This window comes from Epargyreus clarus, unplaced genomic scaffold (assembly GCF_041222505.1).
Source record: "Epargyreus clarus isolate Ecla_fem2 unplaced genomic scaffold, WU_Ecla_fem_2.2 ptg000005l, whole genome shotgun sequence".
NCBI lineage: Eukaryota > Metazoa > Arthropoda > Insecta > Lepidoptera > Hesperiidae > Epargyreus > Epargyreus clarus.
Window position 1 is genome coordinate 11223555 of NW_027332213.1, and position 14287 is coordinate 11237841.

General features: G+C 34.0%; 3 protein-coding genes across 3 annotated transcripts in view; all 3 read right to left on the bottom strand.

Moving 5' to 3' along the window:
* Positions 1–117: 117 nt before the first annotated feature.
* On the bottom strand, positions 118–695 carry Pfdn6 (prefoldin 6). Its single transcript, XM_073073166.1, has one exon. The coding sequence runs from the start codon at positions 572–574 to the stop codon at positions 200–202; it is 375 nt and encodes a 124-aa protein (XP_072929267.1). The 5' UTR covers positions 575–695; the 3' UTR covers positions 118–199.
* A 1194-nt stretch (positions 696–1889) lies between these two features.
* On the bottom strand, positions 1890–5121 carry LOC140742297 (uncharacterized). Its single transcript, XM_073073168.1, has one exon. It carries the CDS (start codon positions 4231–4233, stop codon positions 2023–2025), a length of 2211 nt encoding a protein of 736 aa, XP_072929269.1. The 5' UTR covers positions 4234–5121; the 3' UTR covers positions 1890–2022.
* A 147-nt stretch (positions 5122–5268) lies between these two features.
* The window catches only part of cysu (peroxidase homolog), a 47126-nt gene continuing 38107 nt past the window's right edge, over positions 5269–14287 (bottom strand). Inside the window, exons 7-14 of the mRNA XM_073073167.1 lie at positions 13372–13545; positions 10394–10472; positions 8786–8931; positions 8135–8376; positions 7597–7729; positions 6805–7267; positions 6240–6386; positions 5269–5645 (exon numbers count right to left, since the gene is read on the bottom strand). Coding sequence (XP_072929268.1) covers positions 5507–5645; positions 6240–6386; positions 6805–7267; positions 7597–7729; positions 8135–8376; positions 8786–8931; positions 10394–10472; positions 13372–13545 — 1523 coding nt within the window. The 3' untranslated portion in view covers positions 5269–5506. The remainder of the gene's footprint in view (positions 5646–6239; positions 6387–6804; positions 7268–7596; positions 7730–8134; positions 8377–8785; positions 8932–10393; positions 10473–13371; positions 13546–14287) is intronic.

The window sequence follows — 14287 nt, forward strand, 5'->3', positions numbered from 1 at the left end:
AAAGTATTAATTTAACATGAAATGAAATCTACAATAATTTTTCCCTTTTGTGAAAGACTTACAAATAAAATTTTTGCTACATTATTTTATATTTAGATCATGATAATAGTTAAGAACTTGTTATTTATAAAGATTTATTAGTGTTTGTAAAAGCAAAATTTTAATACAATTTGTGAAGCATTACAGAAATATAAATAAATTAGGCAGCTATTTTTAAGTTCCCAAGATCGCTTTTGAGTTTGCTCAGGTTTTCTTGTATAGCTTCTTGTTTGTTCTCTAAAGCCGATATGTGTCCATCGGATCGTTTTATTTCCTTATTGATATATTCCATACGTTTAGCAACATTCTGTCGGGCTTCCTCCAAGTCTTGTTTCACTAATACAGGGCCAATTAATTTATACACTTCGGAATCCTTCTTTAGTAACATTAATTCTTCCTTTACTGCCTTGTTCTCGTTCAATTGACTGTCTAATTGTTGTTTTTGAGCTACGGCCTTATGGTACTCTTTTTGCACTCCATTGAAAATTTCAAGCTCTTTTTGTAGTTTCCTTTGGGCTTCTTCAGCCATTTTCATAGATTCAATTTACTAGCAGTTAGTTACTAATAAAATTAAAGTTTTATATTATTTTGGAAAAGTTATTCACAAACTCACAGTATAATGACTTTCGGCTGTTTTTTAGGTTATAAAATTTTAAAATGTTGCCACTTTATTGTCATTGTCATTTTGTTTCAATGTTGCTACATTTCTATCATATGCGACTAGACTTGGCTTATTTAGGCCTAGGCCAAATATCTTTTGTAAAGTATTTTTGTGTAAAATTTTGTGTTCTAAATATTTTGAACATTACATAAAAAGCGTTATATTATAAATTAAGCACTTGGCCAGCGAGGTCTTGAGACTAAAGTAACAACTATTAATTAAAACACTCTATTACTACGCCTCGGCCTAATTGAGGCCAATTGAGGTAATTGGCTTCTAATGTGCTCTTTACATATTGTCAATATTAGCAAATATAGGCAAATCTAAGTTTATTATTATACCGTGGCTTATTTTTTTTACTTTTATGGGCAAACATTAAAGCAGGAAAATACAAAATACGTTATGACGTTTAAAAGTGTGCAATCACAAGTTAGGACCGAAAAAACTGATAAATTACTCTTGAAATTGGTCTTGCTTATCAAAACGCACCTTAGACGAATTTTCTAACGTAGGCTGTGTGTTTAAAACTAATAAACACATTCTAAGATTCTAAGCAAACAATGCTCGACAACAATGTCGGAGTAAATCGACGACACTAGTGCAAGCAAAAGGTACAAATTAGATAAAAATAACTTGTAGTAGTGTTGTAAGTTAGTTTAATTGAACCTTATTAGAAACATTAATTACATAGTACAATTAAATTAATGCATTTCTTATACTCTACATCAGCGGTCGGCAACCTTTTAGCAGGCAAGGGCCACTCAGTGTCAAAATAAACTAACGGCGGGCCGCACTTGTAATATAAACCCCAGAAGCCGAAGGTACCTGTATAATTCATCAAATCCCATAGAAAAAATGAAAATGCTCTTCAAATTGTTAAACCATACAGAATTTAATTAGTACACGTAATTTATAGACACATTACGTTTATAGCCATAAAATTATGGAATTTAAATAGAAATTAAACTTACAAAAATACTACTTCACTCGGTCATTTATTGTTCATTCGCGAGCCGAGCGAACCGCGTTACACACTATTGACTATATTGATTGCGGATTGTTTGCGGTTCGTTCATGCATTTATTTTCATATTATTAGTACTTATTTACAAAACATTTACGAGCCGCAAGTAAGTCGTCCGAGGGCCGCATGCGGCCCGCGGGCCGCGCGTTGCCGACCGCTGCTCTACATAATATGTAATCGCCTTACACGTATAAAAAAACCTCCAGTCTGTCTTATTGTTATACTCATACGTAATTATTTATTAATATATTTGGGCTAATAAATTACAATCTTAAAAATTTACACTAAACTTAAAGGAATTAGTGGTTTTCTCCATATTCTAGGGTCCACATGTAACCTGCATTTGGATCTCCACTCTTTTCAGCATCATCGCGTACTTTTTCAGTCTGTTTTAGTAGGGTTTGTATAGTTTTAAGAAGTTTTGGATTTTTCGGCTTACGTTCAACCTGAAGTTTTTCAGATCGTTTCCCAAAAGAACCTTTCTTACCAAATCTTTCCTTGACAAATTTTTCGTACAGGTCTACAACACCATCATCGTCTCCATCCTCGCCACTGTTAGATATCCTGTAATTTGCATGATCTTTATCTATATAGCTATTATAGATACCATAATTGTCGTGGTCATTATTAACGCCTTTTTTAACTTCGTCCTGGTTTTCTTCGCTGTCATCATCATCATTGTGGTAATGATATACATCTTTACTTTTATTTTTATTTTTTCCTTTCTTCGGCGCTATTATACCAGCGTAAGATAAAATATCATCAGGAAAATTGATTTCTGGCAACTTTATGGGTATTTCATCAAATTTTATATTTAAGGTATCATCATCAGTTTCTTCTTTCGGAATTAGGGAGTCTAGTGTTCCATCATTTGTTTTATCATCTTTATTAAGTTTAGCGGTTTCAGACTTATCTGTGTTTTCGTCTTCTTTCTGAACTTGTGATTTATTGTCATGATTGTAATCTAAAGGTATTCTTTCAAATTGTTGCTTAACATTAACCTTGTCGCCATCGTTTTCTTTTAATGCAACTATTTTTTCATTTAGTTCTTTGCTACTTGATTGCTCTTCTTCTGAAGATTTGATACCATCTTCTGCCTTTTCTAAGTGGCTGTTTTGTGGTTCGCTCGAGCTTTCTTCACTTGATCCTCTACTGTCATCTTCATTATTTAGTTCTACCACAGGTTTCACTTCTCCATCATTTATATTAATTGGCTGTTCATTAGATACACTAACATCATCACCTGTTGAAGATTCAACATCAGCTGTAAGAGATTCTGATTTAGTTTTATAAGATTTTGGCTCTGGTGCCGTATTAGGTGTGAGATCTGAATTATAATTTTCATGGACATCTTTTGTGGGTTCAACTTGGCCTTTATCATTAACCTGTATTCTTTCATAACTAAAGTCACCCAAGTCTACGTCTTGGAGAGATCTGGGTGTATTAGCGTTAATAGGCTTATCTTCATACGATGCATTATTTTTATCAGACTTAGGTTTTCCATACTTATTACTTTCACTGCTATTCTCAACGTCGTCTGTAATAGAAGGGTTCCTTGCGTAGAGGGAATCACTGTGAGACTTATAATTTACTCTTTGGCTATCATCATTAGGAATATATTTCGAATCAGTTTTAATTCTATCATTTTGAGTATTTTTCTGGGAATATGGTAATTCATCAGAATTTTCATTGCTTTTATAAATAATTTCTTTTTGTTTAGTGTAAGGAGAATGGTGATTTTTACTTTCTATATTTTCATGACTTTCACCACTTTCGTTGGAATTACTTTCAGTGGATTCCCGTATGTTTTTATCCAATTCTTCTATATTATCATATTTTTGTGGTCTGTTACTTGTGTTATCATAATTAAATATTTTTTTGGATTTTGGTTTATCGTAATTTCCTTCCCTGCCATTGTTTGCTGGTAAATTTGAATCTTCGTGCAATGTTTCTATATTAAAGTTAGCTAAATTATCCTTCTTTATAATACCTCCAGGTTTATATTGAGGCGACACTAATTCTTCTCTATCTTTTTTATCATGAGACGTAGTATAATCTACTGATGCAGGTTGAAGACTTTTGATATCATACGCAGGTTCTACTTCAAGTGACCTTTTCCTTCTAAGTATACTGTTCTTTATATGTCCTTTGCTTTTATTTTGTGTAACTGTTTTGTCTGATTTCTTGTATACGTATTTTGTTACAGTATCACCATTTTTATTCACCTCTGCCTTGGTTTGTTCTTCGTTACATGTCTCTGCTGAGATGTTAACATTGTTTAAACATTTATCCGTTCTAATACTATCATTGTTAGATTGTAAAGTGTCGTTAAGGTTTACTTTGGATGTAGTATTATCTGCAATGATTTCGCCTAATGAAGTAGTATTTATAACGTCACAAGAAATTTTTGTATTTGAATCATTTTGTGTCTTCATTTGAGGTTCCATTTCTTTTGTATCATTGTGTTCAGTACAATAAACTGTTTTATTAGTTGCAATCGCGTCCGTCATCTGTAAATATATATTTATTTAGTTTTTCCATACTGTTTGCTAAAGCAGGGACATAAGCATAAAAAAAAACATTAATAAATAAAACAAACAAGATACTCTATGAATTACTATTTATTTTCTACTTGTATTTACAAAAATAATACAGTTACGTCATGCATTGCTAGAATACGTTCTACATTGGTTACAAAATAAATAAATTTAACAAATAAAATAACAGAAAATAATTAATTACGTAAATTTTACGAATATCATTTACTTATAAAACAAAAAGGCAAGATATCGTCTTACTTTGAATTTTTGTTTTACTTTAATGATATTATAACTGGAGTCAACATCTATATAATAGGTAAATACACCAAAAAGTGCTATTTATTTATACATAATTAACTTTTATTCCAGTAACATTTCCAAGTGTTTAATTCAAATGACTCCTTAATGTATCATTAAAATAAAATATTTACATGAAAACTGCATAAGTCTACGTGTTTACTTAAATTTTAAAATAGTGCATGTATATGAAAAGCTTATAACGACGGTAGTACTAATATTCGAAATATGGCATTTAAGCATGTGATATCACCGTTGACCCATCATATTCTAAAATAATTTTGTACAGATTTATCCTAATAATTTCTTTTATTTTATATAAAATTAAATAAAACCTTAAATAGGTGCATTTTACGAATTTATTACAATGCAACGATAAATGTGTGAAAGTCCGAATATTTTCGTTGACGCCAAATACGCGTTAATGGAAAAAACGGCCAACAAACTTAAAATAATGTTATAACTATTATTATGCAAAACCATAAAATATTCGGATTTTCTCTATATCTTATTCTACTTGTACTTGATCTATTACATGTTTCTATATGATTTACCACAGACTTTAGAAAGATAGCATTAAATGATAATGATTATGATTGGATTAGATAGCTTTACAGATTTAATTAATAATTATTTAGACCTTTCAAATTGGTAAATATATTAAATGAAAATAGAGGTTTTATTAAGGCCAGACCGAAAAATATGAGAATATTCTCATATTAAAGTCTCTTAAGGTTTAAGCGTACTGCGTAAACTGAGACGCAGTACGCTTGTACTTTATAACCCAAACAATATAAGTTATCATAATATATATGTAGTTATAAAATTCTAAAGTCTGTCGTAACAAAACAACCAAACTAAACATTACGTGCATTTGACTCGTGAGTATATTTCAACGTGTTTAACTAATACTACTGACTATGTGTAATACTTGGTGCCGGTACGTCTACTTCTTGCCGAGGAACGGGTCGTATGTGAAGCTACTCACGAATTGCTTGGCGGTGCCGTGGAAGGGCACCGGTTCCGCCCACTTGCTGAAGTCCATTGAGGGTATGATACCACTTCTGCACGGTACGCGGGGATTTCTGAAAAGATAATAAAAAAACATCGTTAATATTCATTATTGTTTCTTAAATTATTAAGTGAGTGTAGGATTTAATAAAATGTACGATCAATTTTTTTTATAATATAGAACTAGCAGACGACCATGCAGTCCACCTGATGGACATCCATGGACATCTGTGATCAACCCCAGATAAGATAAGATTCCTACCTCAGGTTGGCCACAGATGCGCCACTACTCCTGAGGACTAAGCTGGAACACCTCGTAAAAGTATGTCTCCTAAGGGACGAGTGCTGCTGTATTCTAGTTTGAAGGCTGTGGTAAGCCACACTTTTCAAACTAGAATACAGCAGCGCTTATCACTTCTGTTGTTAGGCAGACATAGTTGTGGCGGTAGTGTCGCCGGAGTCGAGGTATAAAGAGTTCTACCAACTTCAGTTATTATTAAGTAAGTGCATAATTCGATTCGAATTTGCGATCTGTCTATCTATTATTGGTTTGATATGTTAGTCGTGATAAAAAGGTTTGCTCAAAGTTTGTAACACATTTTGAAGTGCATTATATTCTCTTTTATTTTTTAAGCTTTTGTGAGCATTAAGGTGTATAATATACTTACAGTTCATGATCAGGTAGGACCATGGGGTAGAGTTGCACGGTGTCGATAATATCCGTGTTGTCGCAGATGACACGGGCCAATCGAGATTTTCTAATTTCTGCTAATTGTTCAGGTGTGAATGATGAAGGCTGATTAGGCAGTTCAAACCTTTAAACAAAAATGGGAGTTAGGTATACATATGTTAGGTATGCATTTAATACAGTGACAGCCTAGTGGTTAAGAAACTTGGCCTCTTGATCGAGGGGTCCGAGGTTCGAATCCCAGACACGCCTGATTTTTCAAAGTTATGTGCGTATTAGGTATTAATTATCACTTGCTTAAACGGTGTAGGTAAACATCGTGAGGAAACCTGCATACCTGAGAAATGTTACAATAAAGTTTTCAAAGGTGTGTTAAGTCTACCAATACCCACTTCTCGAGCTAGTGGTTTATGGCCTAACCCTAATTAGAAAACTCTGAGAAGAGATCCGTATCCAGCAGTGGGATAGTAGGTAATGGGTTGATGATGATGTTAGGTATATGAATAGATAATAAAGAAAAGAAAGGAAATAAGTTAATTGCTTACCAAAATCTGTCTCCTCTTCTTGAGTAAGAGAATTGAGTGGCAATAATGCACGCGAAAGTAGGTCCTAACATCGAACCCGGAAGCGGTCTCTCAGATACGCCTCCAGACCATAAATCCACATCAATAGGGTGTTCGAATATCGTTTCGTATTTGCGAACAGTTTCGTTGGCCATAGATCCGAACAAATCTTGGAAAGTATCCGCACCGGAGAGTCCACAGAACTTCCTGAACTCCATATATCCTGGAAGACCGAACTCACGTCCTCTTTGCATGTTGAAGGATACCAAATCCATTCCAAAACGCGCACCGACCTTCTTGAATAGGTGGTTAGTTACTTCTTGGGTAATAGAGTCGTCCATAGCTTGTGCAACTTGATTCATTAATCCCATCACATACTCATCAAGAACACCGGCTCTGTATAAGTCGTATGGTCTACGAATGAGATCTGACAACCTCTTTGAAGCTGAAATTAACAAAAAATACATTAGCTTTGCGAAGGAAACTTAAGCATATATAAATATAAATAGTATTAAATATAAATAAGCTTCGAACGGAGACTATCGAAACAAAGTTGCTCCCAAGGCATGGTAATAAAAATAAAAGTAGCTTATCAACAAAGCGTGAGATCTCCCTTTGCTAAAGTTATTTTAAAATATAGTAGGTAGTATTACTAACTAATCAAAGTATCTAGTCCTACATGTTATAATTTTAAGCAATCAAATTATAAAAAGCTTAAAAGGTTACGTATTTATTATCATCTATCAAAGAAATAATGATTATGAATGTAAGTACCGATAAATTTGTGAGCCTTCGACCATCTTTCGACAGCCGTAGGTAATAAAGAGTGTCCAAAACGATAGGCAGCAGCAGCAAACGAAGCCAATACATCGGGATTCACTTTAGGATCATACCCGTTCCAGTAACCCTGAAAAAAACATGATAATAATTAACCTCAGATTTAGAAAAAACTTTGACACTTTTGGAACTTTTTGAAGGTAGTAGAACCTTTTGTGGTTCGGTGGCACCACCGCTACACCTATTTCTAACTCATAACAGCAGAGTTCGTAACTCATACGCGCTGATGTGTTCTGGTTTGAAGGGTGTGGTAAGGGAGACATACTTTTCCGAGGCGTTCCAGTTTAGTCCTCAGGGGTAGCGGCGCATCTGTGGCCAACCTCAGGTAGGAATATCTAATCCTATCTGGGGTTGATTACGGATGTCCATGGGCGGCAGTAGCCACATTAGCTGGACTGCATGCTCATTTGCTACTCCTATATAATAAAAAAAACTTGCAGATTTTTTGTATCATCGATTGAAATAATATCCGAACCTCTTTTTCAAGAACCAATCCAAACTTCTCCATAACGTCTTTTCCGAGTAAAATGGGTAAGAACTCGTTATAAGTGATGTGTTGGATTTCCGCGATGTTGATTCTTCGCGCTTCCTGGAAGAGGGTTTCGTCGTCCCAGTGAGGATTGACACCTGCTAAACCCTCTGCCACTCTGTTGTGTTCACGGGCCATCAGTGTATGCATTACAGTCAACACCAACTGTTCGTTCACTCTGATTTCTCCTGGAAATTTGATAAAAATGCATTTAATGGAGAAGATAATGAGATGTGAAAACAGTATCAACGTATTGAACAATTGAAATATTAATTTCTGAAGGTTTGTGGTAACTTTTCGAAAATTGCCATTGATTGTCAATGGCAGGTAAGGTGTTCTGAATTATCCTATCAAAGAGGAGCTCCGAACGAAGACTATCGGAGCACGATTGCTCCCAAGCTCCTAATAAAAAACCTTTTATTTTTATGCCTTGGGAGCTTCCTAACCAAGCGTGAGATCTCCCCATTTGTTTATGTTATTTTAAATGTATTACTAATTAATCAAAGTATCGAGCACTACTTGTTAAACTTTTTAAGTAATTAACTTATAAAAGTTAAATTTCTTTTAGTTTTGTAATAACGTACACTAAACACTAACCTGCTTCGAAACAATACATGTTTTTGTTGGGTCTGGTGCAGCCTTCATCGGGAATGTCGAGCTTCAGAGGCAGAAGGTCTTTCAGGCCGTATTCTTTGAAGACTGGATTCATTCGTAAAAGACCGCCGTAACCAGTTCGCAGTTTCCTGATTATTTGAAGTTTTATTATGATAAGATAAGAATAGATTGTAAGTTATACAGGGTGAATCTCCATAAAGTGCACATATTGAAACAGGTAAAATTAAACCGCATTTTGTCGACAAAAAAAATAAAAAAAATAATAAAAAATTCTTTTTTTGGGTTTTACGACCTTTTGAATTTTTTTTTGGGAATTGTGCACCTGAAGCAAATAAATCGCTATAACTTTTAAACTAAGAGGGTTAACAGGTTCAAACAAAAATAACGATGAATGCCAATTATAGGCCGTACTGATCCATGAAAAACAAAAACAAAAAAGGTTATCTTCCCAGAAAAAAATAGTCAGATTAGTGTGAAGAAAGCAATTTTTTTAGGTTAAATTTCAGTAATCGTGAATTTCCTCAAAATAATCTAGGCTTTTTATTTTATTTTTATTATTTAATGTAATTTTACGTCGTATTAGCTTTCAAACACTAAAAAAAGCATGCCTCTAACTTAAGTATAAAGTTTCCTACGAGCGCTTAAACAAAGGCAGTTCTTAAGGGTGTTGGTAATAAATAACATTTTTAATACAAACTAGTGTTTTTTTTTAATTATTAAAGATTTATTTTATTACTGTTTTATCACTTTAATATCGTCAAAAATAAGAAACTACCATGAATTTACCATTGAAACATATTTTTGATAGTTTCCTTTGTTTATATTTTGGACATCTAATTATGGGTCGGACTATACCAGTTTTATTAGGGCGCACGTGCGTTGCGTCTTTTTTGAAACGTTCCTAGCAAACTTTATACTTGAGTTAGAGGCGTGGTTTTTTTAGTGTTTGAAAGCTAATACGACGTAGAATTGCATTAAATAATAATAAAAAAATAAAATGCCTAGATTATTTTGAGGAAATTGATGATTACTGAAAATTTTACCTAAAAAAAGTGCTTTTTTGCACTAATCTGACATTTTTTACCTGGGAAGATGATTTTTTTTTGTTTTCTTTTTTCATGGATCAGTACGGCCTATCATTGGCAATCATTGTTATTTTTGTTTGAACCTGTTAACCCTCTTAGTTTAAAAGTTATAGCGATTTATTTACTTCAGGTGCACAATTCCCAAAAAGAAATTCAAAAGGTCGTAAAACCCAAAAAAAAATTTTTTTAATTTTTTTAATTTTTTTTTTGTCGACAAAATGCGGTTTAATTTTACCTGTTTCAATATGTGCACTTTATGGAGATTCACCCTGTATAAGTGTAGTATATAAGTGCATGCTTAAACACTAGTAATAATAGCATGTATCAATTATTACATACAAGAATTATGACACTAGCATAAATAAGCTTTAAAGCTTTATAAATTTAATTATCGAAAATAATTTTATTAATATAGGTAAGTATATTTTTATAATACTTTTGAGGTAGGTATTTTTTTTACCTTTGCTTATTTTTTAATGTTTATAATAAATTACGTTTATATTACCTTGCGAATTTTTCGGTAACTCCATAGACAGTATTACCATCAATTGATCCGGTCAATGTGTTGAAGGGTATCCTGGATCCTATGGAAAAATAAACCTTGTTAAAAAATCCTATACTCTCATGTATCTACTCGTAATATTTAGGCCCCGTATCCTTAGTATGTGTTTTTTACGTTTTGACAAAAATGACTGTTTTTGTTTACGTATTTCCCATATATTTCCAATCAGTTCTGGATACAATCAGCTAGGGGGCGCTGATTGGATATGTATGCAAATACGTAAAAAAGTACCAAAACAGTTATTTTGTAAAAACGTAAAACGTCATACTAAGGGTTACTGGTCAGGAAGTCACAGAAATAATACAAAAATGTTTATAGTTTTACAGTTTTACTATCAGATTGAATCATATGCCATAATATTTATTTTACTTACCTACAGGCATAATTAAATGGTACGACAAAACAGTAGCCTTATGCTGTAGGTACCTGCACGTTAACATGTCACTGATTTGTAAATAATGACTTATATGGCATTACCGACCTTAAACCTTAAATATCGTAATACATCCTACAAAATTGCAATATGTTGTCATTACAAATTATTCCTTGTGCTCAATTTAATAATATTTACAAGAATATTTTTTATATATATTTTTTTATTGAATTAATCTTTATGGTTTAATTTATAACATTGACAAATTAAGTTCGTTAACTTCAACACGTTAGTATTTAAATTAAAAAGCAAATTCCAACAAAATGTCATTTATTTAATAAGACCTTATAATACACTACGGTATACTACATTCAGGTACGGTAAGGTAACAGTAGATACTATTTCCAACCAACAATATTTTAAAATCTCTTGGTCCAAAACAATTTTAACCGTAGATACATTATTTATGTTTGAAAGTAGCAATAAAGAAGGATTATGTCAGAGACCAAAATGGATTCGGTATTGTGTATTAGAGAGTGGTTTATTAACCTGAGCCATTTGTAAATGTGATGCGACTGCGTTCATGCGATTTTCGCACTAGATTGCGCAAGGAGGCGTTCTTGGACCACGTAACTCGGGTTAACTTTCCCCTCTCACCGGATCAAGGCAGATGCCCGCTCCAAAACTAGTCACACGCTACAACTTAATGATTGGAGTGGAAACTACACATACAACGCTGGAATCAGGGTTGCCAACTGTAAATTTTTACCACGATTTTATTAGCTTGACCTGTATGTATGTATATATCCATGTATGTATGTAACGGAGTCTTTGAACTCGACTTTTACCCATGTTAAACAGGGTTGCCAACTGTAGATTTTTACCACGCTTTTATTAGCTTGACCTGTATGTATGTATATATTCATGTATGTATGTAACGGAGTCTTTGAACTCGATTTTTACCCATGTTAAACAGGGTTGCCAACTGTAGATTTTTACCACGCTTTTATTAGCTTGACCTGTATGTACGTATATATTCATGTATGTATGTAACGGAGTCTTTGAACTCGATTTTTACCCACGTTAAACAGTCCGATTAATTAAGTTTTGAACAATTATCAAGAACCGATGACAATACACGATTTTAATAATTTATCCCATTCTCCTCATCAGGATCGTCAGGAATCAGGATTAACGATTTTCCTTGTGCGATTTTATCGTGGTTTTTAGTTTTTAAACTATAATTTTATTTTTCGTACATAAACAGATAAAATCTCGTATTTTGCCTTTGCCTCGTACACTTCCGGAAAGATGGTATATAGGCGAAGAAATGTCAGAAATGTGTATATAACAGCGAAATAAAAGGTCGCCAGGAGCAAACAATCACTGAAATACCTACGTAGTTGTCTTCAAAATTCCGCTAATTCCTTGATAAATACCATCTTTCTTTATGTCAACATCTAGTACATATTTGTACGAGGTTGTAGGGTCCTCGTACCTCGTACGAAAGACCACAAATATCGTATTTGCACGAGAACTTTCCTATTTGTATGAGAATACACTTGGCAACGATGACTGGAATTCACATGATTGGCGCCACCACTATGATATATGGAGTCGAAGCTAATGCTAATGACAAATTTTCGAGACATTAACATGTTTTCGTAATTCCACGATAAAAGAAATCTCATCATCATTCTATGCAAGATATTCTCTGTCGAGTCACGTGTTTATAATTTGAATAAGATAATTTTAAATTGATAAACGTAAATTAATGACTTTTGCCCTCCGCTTGCGTAATTATAAGATTTAGTAAAATGTTTTTATGATAACCCAGTTTAATTGCAATTACGTTTGAATAGAATAAGCCTTTGTCTTGTTACAATGTAAGTGTCATGTTTCAGTAATTTTATGTATCGTTGACTACTCTACTGTGTGTTGCGAAGTAACCTCATATCCACGAATGATCGATTGTGGTTAATGGATAAGATTTCAATTGCTATATTTGATTGCTTGCTGCTTGGACCATGTTTGTCTGAAATCGCTTATTGCATTACTTGGATACCTACATCAGCATTCATGTATTTAATTATGTGTAAGTGCAATTTTATTCTTAGTCATACGACATTAAAGACTTCGTGGTAGACCCAGACGTCAAGGTACCCAATCAGTAATTATATAAGCAGGTACAGTTTACCGTTCAAAATACATTACGATTTTTAAGTTAGGAGCGTCATCACTGAGGCTGATCATGTTCCTATAACCAGCACTTCCATTTGGTATGTAGGTATTAATAAAATATGGAACTAAAGTCATATTAATAGTTAACACTGTGTCATGACCGTCGTGAGCTATTATCACATCACATCATTCATCGGTAACCGACTGTCATTATACCCATCGATGTTGTAAAAAGATACGCTGACTGTCATTATTTCTATATCGTCACTGAAAATACTAAAAGTCTAACACACAAATAGTATTAGATTTTGGATTTTGCGTGTTAGACTTTTAGCCAGTGACGATATATTGTAGAAATTTAACTTACCAAGACGGCAGCCCGGCCGCGGAGAGGGGAAGCCCCGTACAAAGTCGATGCACTTGACGCCCCAGAGTCGGTAGAAATAGTCGTCATCGGGGACGCGAATCTCGTTGCAGTATGGATGCTTGAGGTGCGGGGGCCGCTTGCAACACTCCTCGGGGTCGTTGCGGTTGATAGGGTCTAATGAAACATCATATGATATTAGAAAGAAGGTGGTAGAAGAAGTTGTGCTTCGACTCCGGCGGCACCACCGCCACACCTATTTCTACCTAATAACAACAGTGTTAGGCGCTGCTGTGTTCCGTTTTGAAGGGTGTGGTAAGGGAGACATACTTTTCCGAGGCGTTCCAGCTTAGTCCTCAGGGGTAGCGGCGCATCTGTGGCCGACCTCAGGTAGGAATATCTAACCTTATCTGGGGTTGATTACAGATGTTCATGGGCGGCAGTAGCCACTTACCATCAGGTGGACTGCATGCTCGTCTGCTACTCCTATATTATAAAAAAAAAAATGCTATTATGATACTTCCCGCTGTTCGTCAAGCGATAGTGATATACGTTTTTGAATCGCGCTATCAAAGTTACATTGCATATAAAAGCTCTGGTGCTGGAACACGGCCACCGGGAATGATCAATTGATCACCTAGCCCAAAGGCCTTTGCCAAATTATGATGAACGCAGTAAGCAAGTAAATCGTTGGGGTAAGTACATGATTTCTGAAAGGCACCTGTCACTGAAAAAATATAGTCTAGCTTTTATTCACCATAAAGCTTATTAAGTAAAGTTAAAGAAAAATAATTATAGATATTTAGTTATTTTTCCTTTTGATGCAGTATATCAATAAAACAGTTAATCTAAGTTTAAAGTTTCTTTAAAATATATGAATACTACCTACCTAGTATCTAGATTCCAGAAAATTAATTTA

What these genes read in the sequence shown, in the direction of transcription:
- Pfdn6 (XM_073073166.1), bottom strand. Translation starts at nt 574, where the DNA reads ATGAAAATGGCTGAAGAAGCCCAAAGGAAACTACAAAAAGAGCTTGAA.
- LOC140742297 (XM_073073168.1), bottom strand. Translation starts at nt 4,233, where the DNA reads ATGACGGACGCGATTGCAACTAATAAAACAGTTTATTGTACTGAACAC.